Source organism: Pseudopodoces humilis, chromosome 4 (genome assembly GCF_049639895.1).
Source record: "Pseudopodoces humilis isolate 2021_Gansu_Grassland_sample_001 chromosome 4, ASM4963989v1, whole genome shotgun sequence".
In the NCBI taxonomy this organism is placed as follows: Eukaryota; Metazoa; Chordata; class Aves; order Passeriformes; family Paridae; genus Pseudopodoces; species Pseudopodoces humilis.
This window is the reverse complement of record NC_142203.1, coordinates 1,149,886-1,163,633: the sequence shown is the minus strand read 5'-3', so window position 1 is coordinate 1,163,633 and position 13,748 is coordinate 1,149,886. Positions and strand designations below refer to the sequence as shown.

The window sequence follows — 13,748 nt, the reverse complement described above, 5'->3', positions numbered from 1 at the left end:
TCCAGCTTAGACACAGGCAAGCACCAGGGTGCTGCTGTCCTGCAGCCACTGTTTCATCTGTGCCCTGGATAAAAACACACCTCACGTGGCCCTGAAGACTCCAGAGCAGGAAAAGAAGTTTATGGGGACAAAAAGAAGGGCATGTGACGTGGGAAATTAAAGGGAAACACATGCTGAGAAAGAAACTGATGCTGCTCTATCAGGACACAGAGGAAGTGAATAAAATGAGGGAAAATCTTGCCTTCTGAAAGAATAAGCAAGGAGTTTAGTTTAGTTTTGTTTTGTTTTTTAAACCTTTATTTAATTTCAAAGTGTCCATTACAGATCCTCTCTTCAAGACTTGGTAAACTAGATGAAGAGCTATGCATTTTGGCTTTTTGCTACAGGAATAAAGTCCCACAACATGAATACCTCTAACTCACAATGGAAATTTTTTTTCTCACCTTTTTTCCCAAGGCATCTTTGAGATGATTACCAGTGAATAGCTGGCTAAGCAATCTGTTACCTGCTTTTCCTTTCACCAGCTGGTAAAAAAATCTGCACAGACCACATACTGCCAGCAGAAGAAAGCAGCTCTTGTTTCACTGAGACAGATAGAGGCTGCTAAATATAGATTTTACCAAACTGTTGGCTCCTGAGTTCATAGGACTCATTTCCACTGTTTCTCAGTGGCTCTTTCTCATCCCCCATGTCACTGTCTTTCATCTGTGCAAAATAGGCAGGAGAAGCTTTGCTTTCATAGTGCCTGTCGAGAGATTTCAGGTGGATGAGCATGTGCAGAGCATAGGCCAGGACCAGCAGCAGAACCAGGGACATCACCAACCCCATCAGGATGGCTGGGGAGAGGAAGGACGCACAGTCTCTGGCGTAGGCAAAATGTCCTTCTTGAACGTTAAAACCCTGAATCTACATAGAGAACAAGAGGGATCACGTTAAATAAAGTTAATTGCTCCTGACGGCAGTTAAGAATTTCTGAATTAACACCTGCACATTGCAAATTTGTGCCTCCCACCGGTAGCTGGAGCTAATGCTCAGAGTTTATCCAGCTCAGACTTCTGAAACTGCACTCTGCTGCCCCAGGGATTTGCTGCTGTGCTTCAAACAAAACCTTCCATGCTCCCTCTTGGTGTCCCAGCAGTATTTAATTGCAAGTGTGGCACCTTTCATGTTAACTGTGCATCTCCAGCATCACCTGGAGCATCTCCAGATCTCCTGCTTCAGACTGCACAAACTCCAACGTGACAAAACAGGAAATACTCTCAAGTGCCTGCCCTAGGACAAGGCTTTTCTCACCAGTTCCACATGGGTGGTATGCAAACCAGCTATACTACAGGAAGCTGCACCCAGCTGTGGAAAACACCAACAAGTTTTATTCGTGGCCTCAGGTCTAGTACGGATTTTGGTGCTCTGGCACGCTGGGAATTGACTGACTGCTCCCCTAAATCAGTCCATGGATGTTTTTCACACAGTGACAAAAGGGGATCAGCTTTTTCATTCCCTCTTTCAGCTCCTCTTGCCCTCTGAATCAGGTATCCAAATGCAAGACAGCTTAGTCCTGCCTGTCTTAGGCTCCCTCACTGCCAAACGCAGAAGAATTGGCACTTTCAGAAGATTATTAATCTCATCCTAGAATAAGGACTTAAGATGGGTCAGGGGAATTATCCAGGGGCTTTAGAGGCAGGCTAGGGTGACTATACTCAGAGCACAAGGTTAAAATTCTTAGGCATCAAAAGTGAAGTGAGATGAATCTCATGCCTGGTGTGGTGCTGTTATCAGTGCCCGAGTGTGAGAGCTGAGCTCAGAACGATGTAACGACAGGAAACTAAATTCACTCACCACTAGAGGGAACACAAGCAGGAAGACTACCGAAAACCTCATTTCCTCGGACAAGAAAAGTCTTAGCTTCTGTTTGGTGCTGCATGTGATGCCTGGGGATTTCAGCTTTTACATTTCCCATGCATTTGTAACCCTGCAGGTCTTTGGGGTAGAACCCCAAACCCCATGTGCAGGGTCAGCTGCTGCTTCCCCATTTGGGTCAGACCCAGCAATTCCTCTCCAGGCCTGGCAATCAAGGACACCTCAGTGCCTCAGGCCCCAGAAATGCAAACAAAAGGGAGCTGGGGCAGCAAACTGGGGCTGAATGGCTTCATCAATTCCTGCAGCTGCAATTGGGAGATCAACCCCCGGTGTGCAAATGGAGCAGACTTAGAGAAGTGGGAAACCCGTCAGGCCTGCTCCATTTTGGGTGCAGCCCTGGGGGGCTTTGTCTGCCCTAAATGTACCTGAAGGCCCTTCAGCAAATACAGCTGCTTTTTATTCCCTTCACTTGGCCTGGCCTCTGATTTTGGTTGCCCAAAAAGACACCCCATGTAAGGCACAAACGTAAAAAGGACCGTCACAGAAGGGCAAAACCTGCCCTCAATCTACCCAGGGGATCCATCTGGCTGAAACCCATGCCATCACCTGGAAGTCGATGAAGGTGACCTCCCAGAGGTGTGAGAGGTCGTCTGCAGAGCTGGGGACGAGCAGAGCATCGTATCTGTGCAGGCTGCTGACATGCTCACAGTGGAAGGAGTAGGCGGCCGGCGCGCGGATCCCCGTGGCGTTGAAGGTGGCCTGCACCGAGTGGTTGTACAGCAGCTGCAGCCTGTGCAAGCTGAACCAGCTCTGCACAGACAGCTGGTAGGAGCTGGTGGTTAACAGGAGCCTGGGAAAGTCATGTCAGAAGAGAGATGAGCAAGAAAATGAGTCAGGGGATCGCCGCTGTTGAATTCGTGCCTTGGACAACCTTGTAAGATCAATGTTCACAACCAGCTGGTATCAGAACGAGCCCTGCCCCTTTCCATGGGGTCTGGAAAGGGAGGGTTTGCACAGAGAAGGGCAGAGGCCATCCCAGAGCTGCCCAGGGAGGGCCTGGAGTGTCCCTGTGTGGAGCCATGGCAGCCCCAGCTGGGCACGGCCTGGGGCACTGCTGCAGGGGACCCTGCTGGGCACAGCGTGAGCTCCAGAGAAACCTTCCAACCCTAAATACCCTGGGATTCTGGGATTTGAGGCTGTTCCCTGTGGCAGTTGAAGGAGTTTGGTTTCTCCCACAAAGCAAGAGGACTATGAGGGGATTTTGCCTAATTACTGGGAAATATATGAGTGTGACACTGGAATTGTACCTCCACCCATTGTGTGGGAAGTCAAGAAATGCTGTTCTCCTCTACCACCAAAAAGCAAACACAAAGTAGGTCACAGTCTGATGTCTGTAGTGAATTAGCAATGTTTAGCTAAAATCTCAGACACGGGAAGATTTTACCCAAAAGAGATGACCCAAACTTTTCCACGAGTAGAAAAGTCAATGTCGAAGAAAAAAATGTCTTAACAAAACAAGGCAGGTGGCAGACAGACATGCTGAATGCAGATGTTTCAGTTATAAGAGTTTCTCTCACATTACTGTTGCTTAAAAAAAGTCTCTTTAATTCCCCAGAGCAACTGCATAACAATGTATGTTACCATGTTCTTATCTGGTAAGGATTTTATGGTATAAACTTACCTGATAACAAGTCCCTTTAGGTTGCCAATATCACCAAACTTCAGGGAAAGCCTAGGTCAAAAAGGAAGTAACATCAGACTAGGAAAATATTCAGAAACCTTCAGGGAAAAAAGCAGCACAAAAGATTAAGCTCAGTTATACATGGAATTTTTTTTCCCAGTCTACCCTTAATGTCAGTGGGGAAAAAAACTGAAAGGATTAAGTCTTCCACCAGTGAAATATTATACTCATTGAGCTGAAGTTGAGTAAAGTGAAATGCCCCCAGCCCAAACTGCATCACTGGCACACACCCCATGAAGGGATAATTACCATGCACAGTACCTAGGCCCTACATTCAGCACAGGATCCCTCTCCAACCCCACAAGCAGCTGTGTCAAACAGCTGGAGGTGGAACAGACCCACAGCTTCAGCCCCATGGGCAGTGAGAGCAAAGCCGGCTGCCCCAAGGAGGGATCCAGCACTGCAGCAGCTGACTGTGTGCATCCACAAAAGGCTGGGATTAAACTAAATCACCAGCACACCATCAGGACAGCCTGGGGCTCTGCAGGGGCTGCTCTCCTCATGCCTTGGAGCAGCACCTACACCAGAGGCCAGACAAGACTGAGAGAATAAAGTGTTTATTTATTGAAGGCCTTCAGTAGCTGCACCTTGGGCTGGCAGGAGCCTCCCAGGGCCTACACCAAGCTGGACAATGGTCATGGGTGTTTCAGACAATTCTAACTTGGGTCCATTCACATATCAGGGTTAACCCTGCAATTACAGCTTCAGCTAATGAAGTCATTTAGCCCCAGTTTGCTCCCCCCAAGTCACTTTTGTTTGTGCTTTTGGGGCCTGAGGCTGTGGGGTGTCCTTGAGCTCCGGGCCCAGAGGGATTGTTGTGTGTGACCAAAGTGTGAGGACAGTGGCTGACACTCTGCATGCAGCTCAGAGCTGTGCACCAGTGCACTGCAGCAGCTGAAACATAAAAAAACTAAAATCCTGAGGCATTACTCCCATATGCCCTCCCCAGAGTGGTTGTCTGGGCCCAGTTCCACCAGCAGAGCAGAATTCCCCTCACGTGGCGCTGTCCTCGCTGCAGTTTGAGTCGCCAACGTCCACGGTGGCATGGACACCGAAGGTCCTCTCTGTCAAATCCAGCTGGGTGTGGTTCTCCAGCCTGATGATGATCCTCTTGGCCCAGAACAGGATGCAGGGGGTGCCATTGATGGTGACGTTCAGGGGGCCATAGTGGCTGTGGGGGAACGGCCTCCAGGGCGCTGCTCCCCACTGTCCTGCCCTGCTCAAGTTGTAGCTGACAGCCTGAGGGACCACACAGAGGAATTCTGTCAGAAGATGTGGTTTCAGGAGTTAACCATCTCACCAGAATACACGAGCCAGCCCTGGGCTGAGGGAGCAGAGGGATACCTGGCTGTATCCCCCCCCCAGCACGAGGATGGCACCTCACAGGACATCAGCCCCAGCACAGAGGGTGTTCCCTTCGGCTGAAGACTCTCTAGAGCACCTCTAAGAATTACTTCAGCCCCCTGGGAAGGACTCAGGTTGTGCCAAGGACACAGCCCAACATGCTGGAACACACGGGGCAGCCGTCCAGGTGGGACAAATGTGAGTTTACATTTACATTTACAGCACGCAGCCCACCATATATCCGTGTAGCGTTTCCTTCCCTACCTGAATGGGTGCTGTTCCCGCTTGGACTGCATATGGCCTCCCATACAGTGTTTCAAAAGGGCTTAATTTCCATTTTGCCCTTGTTTTTGTCCAAATTTATACCAGTGCCAGTGCCTGGGGCAGAGGTAACTTTGCTTCTTGTCCCCATCTAACAATCTTTTGTTTGATCAAATGGTTGATCTTTTCCAGCTGGCCACTTGACTGAGGATGGTATGGAGTATTCCACTCCCAGTCCATACCCAGGGGGGTGGCTAATGTGCTGCACAACTCTTGAAATAAAGAGTTCTATCTGAATATATGGTGGCCGGGACACCAAGATCAAAAAAAGCACTGGGAGAAGAAAATCTTTTATCGTGGGGGCAAGTGAGAGTAAAGAAATTCATAAAAACAGTCCCTTGGGATGTATTTTGACACACTGGAAGGAGATGGCAGGTTATGGTGGCACGGAAACTAGAAGGGAACTTGTTAAGTTTTGTACTCAATGGTGGCCATTCTATAGGCTTGAGGAGGGTGTCAAGTGGAACCTTAAAGCTGGAACCCTAAATTGTGAGGCCCTATTCCAGCTAATGCTCTTTCTTAGGAGGGAACAGAAACAGCAGGAAGTGGCTCATGCTGATATGTTTTTCACCCTTTAGAATCACCCTGAGTGGCAAAGAGATTGTGGGATTAGGCCACCCTCTGACCCCCTGGTGCTGGCTCTTGAAAAAGAAAATAAAGCTAACAGGGGAAAGCCCAAGCGGTGTTGCAGGGCTTGGTGGCTTTAAATCAGGGAAGCACCTGCTGCAGATTGGGATGGATGAAGTAGGGATCCCTGCTTTTACAACATCAGCTGCAGGACTAAAACCCAGGGACTGCAGCTTCCATGTCATCAGACACCAGGAAACTGCTATCCCTTATAAGCCAGATTTCATAGCAAAAGGACAATTTGACTGTCAGGCAAGACAATTTGACTTAGGGCTGAGAAAGAACTGAAGAATTCAACTGCCATTCTCAGATTTCACTCAGATTTCCAGTCACCATCTCTGTCCTATCTAGACAGGGTAACACACCCAATATCTGTTTTTAACATGTCATTATGATTGGAAGCTCACATTAAAACAAGAAAGCTTTTCTGAGTCCCAGTCATAAACAGCATCTCACCAGGCTCCAGAAGGGACACAATTAAGCCCCAAGGTTTTGTCTTGGCTTAAAGAGAGATTTGTGTGTGTGTGTGTGCTGTTTAGATTAGCAAATAATAACTCTCAGCTCAGACCCTGAAAGATCCTTTTTGGTACTGGACCTTACATATGGCACAAGGATGTTTTAGGATTAAAATTAGCAAGCACTGGCAGCAACAAGCTGAAAGCAAGGCAAGATCATGGTCAGGAAATGTGCTGAGTGGCTATGAGTGTATTTAAATAAATGACAAGGCTGTCTCCTCAGAAGTCCATATGATTTATTCAACATGTTACTAACATTGGAATGCATCACTTTTGCTAAGGAAGCCTTTTATGCTCAGTTTTGGACAAGACCTACAGCCTGGTCTCAGGAAAAAACCTCCCACTGAATATCTGAGGTTTTGCTTCAGCTCTTCCTTCAGTACCAACTGATATGAGAACAAGACTGGTCACAGCAGCCAAATCCCACTGTACAGAATATGGATATAAGGGTTTTGTCCTTCCAGAAATATCCTGTGCCCCAACCCAGCCAGCACCAGCACCTCACTCCTAAGAAAAGCAGAGAGTATTTGTACAAGTGGTGAGGCGGGACTAAATCTAAAACAATGTTTTCTATGTTTTTTTTGGCCATTTCTCATAAACAAAGTAAAACAAATGTAATTAAGCAGTGTCAGCTGAGAGACCTAAATGTGCTGTGAAAAGAGTTCACAGATCCTCCAGACATTACCTGTGCAATTGCCACCTGACTGATGTTAAAGTTTGGCTTCACATGACCACTGTAACGCTGACCTGCAGAAGAAGGAGTGTTATTTCATCATTAGCATATCATAAACATCCATTTATAAACACATTTATAACGGTTCGCACATTCTTATGCAAACAATAATTATCTCTGCACAAAATGTGTATGTCAGAATTACTTCTCTTGCCTTGGAAAATACTTGACTGGCAGCAAATACTGCCTTCACTACATGTATTTTCTAATTTACCTTTCTTTTCTTTACCTCACCAAGATTCCTCTTGTTTTCACTGGACACCTTGTCACCCTCACTGTGAGGAACTCCACTGCCCCAAAAATATTCAGTCTATGTCTGTATTTATTCATCCTAAACACAACAAAAACTGCTTTTATCTTCATGCAGCAAATTCATCCAAGGGTATGTGAGAAACTGCCTGGCAAAGGTGTGATAACTATGCTGGGAACCTTCTCCCTGCACTGCCAGAGGCAGGAAGCTGTGACAAATGCCCTGACATGCCAGTCCTCCATGCCAGGAGGGTGATGTTTCACAAGCAGAGATCATTTCATGGGCACTGTCACAGCTCCATCCTTCTAACATTTAACTCTGTTTTTATTTGGTTAAAAAAAGGTGAAAGCTTTTTCCTTCCACAGCCTCACTGCACCTCGGAGTTGGACCATAAATTGTTATTTTACCAGGCAAATCCTTTAAAGGGTATTTTTTAAGAGGGTCAAGCTCTAACAAAACATGTGACAGAAGACCCTCCAATGCCAAGAGAAGCAGCATCTGGGGATGAAATCGTCTACAGCCACACTAGCAGAGCCAGCACCCAGGGATCCAGCCCACTGAAAGCCTTACCATGTCTCTGGAGAGATTCTTGGTCTGAAAATTCATGTGAACTAGGAGAGAGGAGAAAAATATTTATTATGCTGCATCTGAATTCAAAGTTTGCATCTTTTTTTGCAGTTTAGTGGGGAAAGCTCCTGTTGCTGCCTCACTCCACAGAACATTCCAAAGGTAGCTCAGCTCCTCGGCTGGTGAAAGCCACAGGAAAAGGGCAAATTACCCCAAAGCTGCTGTAGCCTGGCTAAGAAATGTCTCATTTTCAGAGATCACTCAGCTGGACCAGCCCAGACAGGCACTCCAGTGTCCTTACCACGCTGACAAAAGGCTTTGTTACCCCTCTTGTCCCATCCCATGGGATGTCAGCTTTGGCTTGGGGACAGAGCCAGTCCCAGTGCACAAGCAGGGGAACCAAGGAGAGCTCAGTGCCACCCTCATTCCCCAGGGTGGATCACCTTGGATTTAGAGCAGAAGCAGGGGCTTGGCACACCTTAGGCACAGATTTACACCACGTGAAGACAGCTCTGGGATGTTTCCAGGCAATAACAAATCCCATGGAAGTCACAGCAAGGCTGGGCTCGGGTGAAGCACATCTCAAGAGACAACTACCAGGCTCACGCAGCTTCCAGCATTTGATTTCCTTCTTAGGCATGAGTCTTCACCTGGTGTCAGCACAACCAGCTTTCCTGAGCTCAAGACCCAAGCCCAGTGGATTCACAAACACCAAAAGATCAAAGTCCAAGAAACCAGGCCTCGCCCAGGAGCAGACCCCTCTCCGTGAGTCCCATGAACACCTTCCATATTACAGCAGCTCCCTTGGGACCTGCATCCCCCTTCAGTGGATTGATTTGCCCCTGTGATGGCCTCTGTCCCCTTCACAAGACTTCCACCAGAATTCCCACTCTCCCAGCTGAGCACCAGCCCTCAGACCCTGCACACCCTGCCCTGTTTGTGCCCCTGCAGACCTGTCTCACCTTCCACTGCACACGGAAATACACTTCCATCTTTCCAAACCACCAAAGCAGAAAAAACTGCGGAAATACTCACACAGAGGTCAGCATATAAACATTAGCAATCAGAGCAGTTTTCAGTGTTTACGTGCAGATTTCACCGTAAGTTGATGGAATTGCAAAGTCAGGGCTTAGTGCTCCTGGGGAGTGCTTGGGCAGCAGGGTGAGCCCTCCCTGGTGGGCTCTGTGCCGGGGGATCTCTGTGACCTGCTGGCACACACAGAAGGAGTGATCCCAACCTAATTTCCATCACAGCATCCTCAAGAGCAGATAAATACAAGTCCCAAGCAACGGTGGGGCAGCCTAAAGCCCACCCTGCCTGCTGCCAGGCTGAAAGAACTTTATAAAAGATCTTACATTCAGAAAAGTTCAACCCCGTTCAAATTTTATCTGGCAGTTTTATTTACATACGGAGAGGCCAACTTTGTCCTTGGTTTCAGCTCTGAGACCCAAGCCGCTTCAAGAAGCACTTTCAGAGTGGGTCCTCTTTCTCCCACTGCTTTTTTGGGTGCAAAAAGCCAAAAGCCTGGCCTGGGGTCTCCAGGAGGCTTGAGTCTGCCCATGACAACAGCAGACTTCAGAGATGGGTGGAAACATTCAGATTTTGACAGGCAGGTAACAAAAGATGAGGCCACAATGGACCAAAACTTGTTTTCTTGCTCAAACAAAACCCTCTCTCGGACTGTTAGGAACATGGATCTTGTAATTTGATGCAGTTTTTTTTAACTCTTCCAGTCTTTCTTCATGACAGGTTGTGCCCTCAGGCTGAAAAAGGTGACTGGGGGGGGCAAGTTTTTCCACAATGATAGCTACAAAACCAGGGCACACCAAGAAGACACGAACATACATTATTTAGTTATTCTGACTTTAGTTGTACTTAGCTGCAGCTATATATACACATATCTAGTTATACTTTAACTCCTTTCCATGTGCATAACTAAACACTATCTTCATATATGAATAATTAAGTACTCATAGCCATTTACTCCAGCTTGGAAATCACCACGTTGGACTAAAACATTGGGGCTGGAAGAAGAATGGTGTAAAATTGTGCAATTCATTCCATTCCTGGACAGGTTTTTACGCTGTTTATGGAAGAGGAAAGGTCAATTCTGTGACTCTCCATTAAGAAAAATGAATCCTGCCTCCTCCACGCCCCATGCAGGCACATCCACTCTGGAGGAGATGTCACATCTCTGCTTTCAGCATGAAGACACTCAAACACAGACAAATGTGTGCAGCTGATGAAACATTCATGTTTTCATGAGGAATGCAGAGCAGAGAGTGACCCACGTGAGGGGGGTGCCTGCAGCCAGGCCCTCCTGCTAATTACTGCGCTAGCTAATTAGCAGTGCTGGCTGCCTGCTCTCCTCCTGCAGAAGGCATGCAGTGCCACCAGAAGGGAAATCCATCACCCCACGTCGCTGTGGCACAGCGCATGGGGACGATCCTGTCCCGGTTTTGGGGCAGGCACGAGTGGACCTTGATGTCATCAGCTCTGTCACCTGCCCCTGACACTCTGAGCCCTGAGGTGTGATCCATGGGCTGTCCACAGCCACCCTGCTGCCAAAATAGCAGCTTTTCCACCCAAAAAGTGAGCTGGGAAATCCCCAGGCTCCAGTGCCCTGTTGTCCTCAGCTGGAGCACATCCCGTGGAAGCAAAAGTACTGAAAGTGAGAGAAGGGAAAATAGCTACACACTAAAAAATATGTATTCCCTCTGGATTATAAAAATGGTAATTACATGTGTAAGAGAAGAGAAAATGGCCAGCATTAGAGCATTCTCCACAGGAAATAATTTCTAGCACATTGAGTTAGAGACCCTTTTATCAGCCTCTCTTACCCTGAAATTTCAAATTAATTTGATCACAAGTGGTGTACGTTTTGATCAGCCATATTTTCCCTTCCCAGTTGGTAAACAGCTCTCCCAGATGCACCCAGGCACGTATGTTGTACATTGAATTTACCACACCAAGCATGTTAGGAACCCACATGAAATTGGATTAGCCCTAATACAAAGCACTGGAAGGGCTAATCACTATGTAAAACCCAATTAAATAAGATTATAAGTATAAAGAAGTGTAAATTTCCTCTTATCAGATGACATTATCCATCTACATAAGATAACTGAGTCTGGCTTGTTTGTCTGCAGAAGTTGATAAACACTCCAGCTCCTGAGGACTTCCATGTAAATAGCATTTTCTGCACGCAAATAACCACATGAATAATCCTGGCACTCAGCAGGGGTCGAGTGTGGAGGCCACAGGCAGTTTTCATGCCATGTCCACACTTCTGCTCTTCGTATCACAGCTCTGATAAACTGCACCAGACGGAAAAACACACTCTACATCTACAGAAACAGTATTGCTTATTTCCATTAGTTCAGAGTCATCTCACCAAGACTGATCATCTCCAGCTGCAGAACTCCCCACTGGCTGCTGAACTAGTTACAGCACAACTGGAAAGTAACATGTGACCTCTCAAATGCACTAAAAATAAAATTTGGGAAGGTGAGGAGCACCTGGGGGTAGTGCTCTGCTTGCAGTCCTAGGGACACTCAGCATAAGGAATTTCAGTGAAGTTATGAACCCCAAAAATGTGTAAGTTTGGAGAGACCAGATTCAAGGAAAGAGCTGGTTCCTGCTAAGAAACATCCTGACAAAAAACATCACTGACTTCTAAATGCCTCTGTGTAAGTTCTATCAATAGGAAATACCTACAAACCCCACAACTCTTCTGTATTTTTAATGTGTGATTTGACACAAGAAGACAGATTTCCATAAACATTTTGCAAAGCACCGATTACTAAGGCTGATTTGCAATTTAATGGATGTCCAACAAGGTCTGGATCAGTACAAGATAATACTCAAGCTTCCATTTTTAATACAAAAAGAGAGACTGAGCTCATAAAACTTCTAGCAAATTAACATCATGAAGGCACAATCCCACTCCCAATGAGGAAAAATTCCCATTTGATTCACTGCCATCAAGATCATGATTTCATCTGTTAATAGTTAGTGCAATAAAGCACTGCTTGCTGTCTGTCAGATTTTTGGTCTGATTGATAAAAAAAAAAAACTGAAATTAGAAGAAGAGCAGTAAGAAATCTGAGAACTGGCAGAGGAGAGCAGCAAGTAAGCTATTTAATGAAAACATATTGTAGTATTTATCAGCAACTAGTTACCAGATCTCTTAATACAAGCTTAAGCAAATCACCACATGTGCCTCTTGCCTCAAACACACAGATTTTACTGACAGCTGCGACCTTCATCAGCATGTTTGCTCTGTGTGTTTTTGGTGACTTTGGGCATCATTCAACTCATCCAGCTCAGGCTGTTTTCACTTTCCCAATGCTTGGCTCTACAGTAAAGTCCCCTCTTCCCCCTGCTATGATCCGGGCTCACTGTGCTTCATTAGAGAGTGAAACTAATATAATACAATAGCATATAACAATATAATATAAGAGCACTACTAACAATAAACCCAAGTCTCCAGGAAAGTTTTAAGTTTAATACTCACTTGCAATATTGAATTCACACTTCAAATATTCTACACAGGCAGGATATTTTCTTGAATTCACACTTCAAATATTCTACACAGGCAGGATATTTTCTTGCCTGTGTTTCTTGCAGTAGTTTTTTCACACCCTTGCCGTTTCACTATTTATAATTCCCTTCTCCCGGGGACCAGGGAAAGTCAGAGGCGGAGTCATTAAACCGTGAAGGAAAGGTGGGGCAGATTCACAGAAAACACCCAAGTTTAATCAACGCGCGCAAAATTGTTTCAAAGTTACATCTCCAACGCACCGCCTGCTTCAGTATTAACAAATCAATTAATTTCTGCATTAGCGCGGGGTGTTTTCCAACCGGGAGAGGGAACCTCGGACACCTCCTCGCACCCTGAAGGCGGCACGAAGGGCAGCGGTACCGACCCGTTCCTGTTCTCCCAGTACAGACCTGTTCTCCCGGTACCGACCTGTCCTGTCCCCCCCGGTACCCGTCCCGTTCCCCCGGTACCTGTCCCTGTTCCCTCGGTACCGACCCGTTCCCGGCGGTGCTGCTCTCGGTGCAGGTGAGCTGCAGGAGCTGCAGCAGCAGATGCAGGAGCTGCAGGAGCCGCAGGGCAGCCCCGCTCCGCTCCATCGGAGCCCCGCAGCCGCCGCACGCCGGGCACAGCAGCGCCGCTCCGGGGGCGGGACAGCGGGTGGAGCCCGGGACAGCCCGAACCGGCCCCGAACCGGCCCCACCCCAGCGGGTCTGGGGAGATTGTACCCGGCTGAGAGCTGCTTGCTAAGGGGGAAGAAGGGATCGGGTCAGACAGGCCCTAAAATCGCACTGCGGTTCACATGCCGTCTGCTCTTAACCCTAGTCTTAAAGGGAGGTGTGGGTGATGGTTACAAGCAGTTCTGGAATTTCTCCCTCTGTTCACAGAAAGAATTGCACGTATTCTGAGGTCTTATAATATCCTACACCATCTGTATATTATATAGATCAGGTAGATATATGTATGTTAAAGAGTACTTAGCTGATGTGAAAGCAAGACACTGCAAGCTTTGGAACCAAATATTTGGGAGCAGTTTCCTTTCTTCAGCACTAATTCAGTTTGTGCATGTCCAGCTTTCTGGATTGATTGTTTTGGTGCTTTGAATTCTGAAATTACTGAGTCGTTTGGGTTGGAAGGAATCTTAAAACTCATCCATTCCCACCCCAGGCACGGCAGGGCCAGCTCCCAGTGTCCCAGGAGCTCCCAGCCCCAATGTCCAGCCTGGCCTTGGGCACTGCCAGGGATCCAGGGGC

At 47.1% G+C, this 13,748-nt stretch overlaps 1 protein-coding gene across 3 annotated transcripts; it reads right to left on the bottom strand.

The window, feature by feature from the left end:
* Positions 1–603: 603 nt before the first annotated feature.
* On the bottom strand, positions 604–13,126 carry LOC102100685 (V-type proton ATPase subunit S1-like protein). 3 transcript variants are annotated; one of them, XM_088054438.1, is made up of 9 exons: positions 12,472–12,571; positions 8,991–9,160; positions 8,399–8,605; positions 7,959–7,999; positions 7,091–7,152; positions 4,596–4,837; positions 3,539–3,589; positions 2,464–2,707; positions 604–906 (listed from the first exon to the last, which is right to left on the bottom strand). In XM_088054438.1, exons 3-9 carry the CDS (start codon positions 8,593–8,595, stop codon positions 604–606), a joined length of 1,140 nt encoding a protein of 379 aa, XP_087910564.1. In that variant the 5' UTR covers positions 8,596–8,605; positions 8,991–9,160; positions 12,472–12,571. The 3 variants fall into 3 exon arrangements, with proteins under 3 accessions (XP_087910564.1, XP_087910563.1, XP_014113714.2); XM_088054437.1 differs by having other exon boundaries at positions 8,991–9,163; positions 12,472–12,548; XM_014258239.2 differs by lacking the exons at positions 8,399–8,605; positions 8,991–9,160; positions 12,472–12,571 and adding an exon at positions 12,994–13,126.
* Between the last annotated feature and the right edge of the window lie 622 nt (positions 13,127–13,748).

Coding starts and splice junctions, on each gene's coding strand:
- LOC102100685 (XM_088054438.1), bottom strand. CDS start 8,595: ATGCCTAAGAAGGAAATCAAATGCTGGAAGCTGCGTGAGCCTGGTAGT. Junction 3,590..4,595: donor TGCAGCGAGGACAGCGCCAC/GTGAGGGGAATT, acceptor TTTTTGACCTAG/GCTTTCCCTGAAGTTTGGTG. Junction 907..2,463: donor TCACCTTCATCGACTTCCAG/GTGATGGCATGG, acceptor TTCTCTATGTAG/ATTCAGGGTTTTAACGTTCA.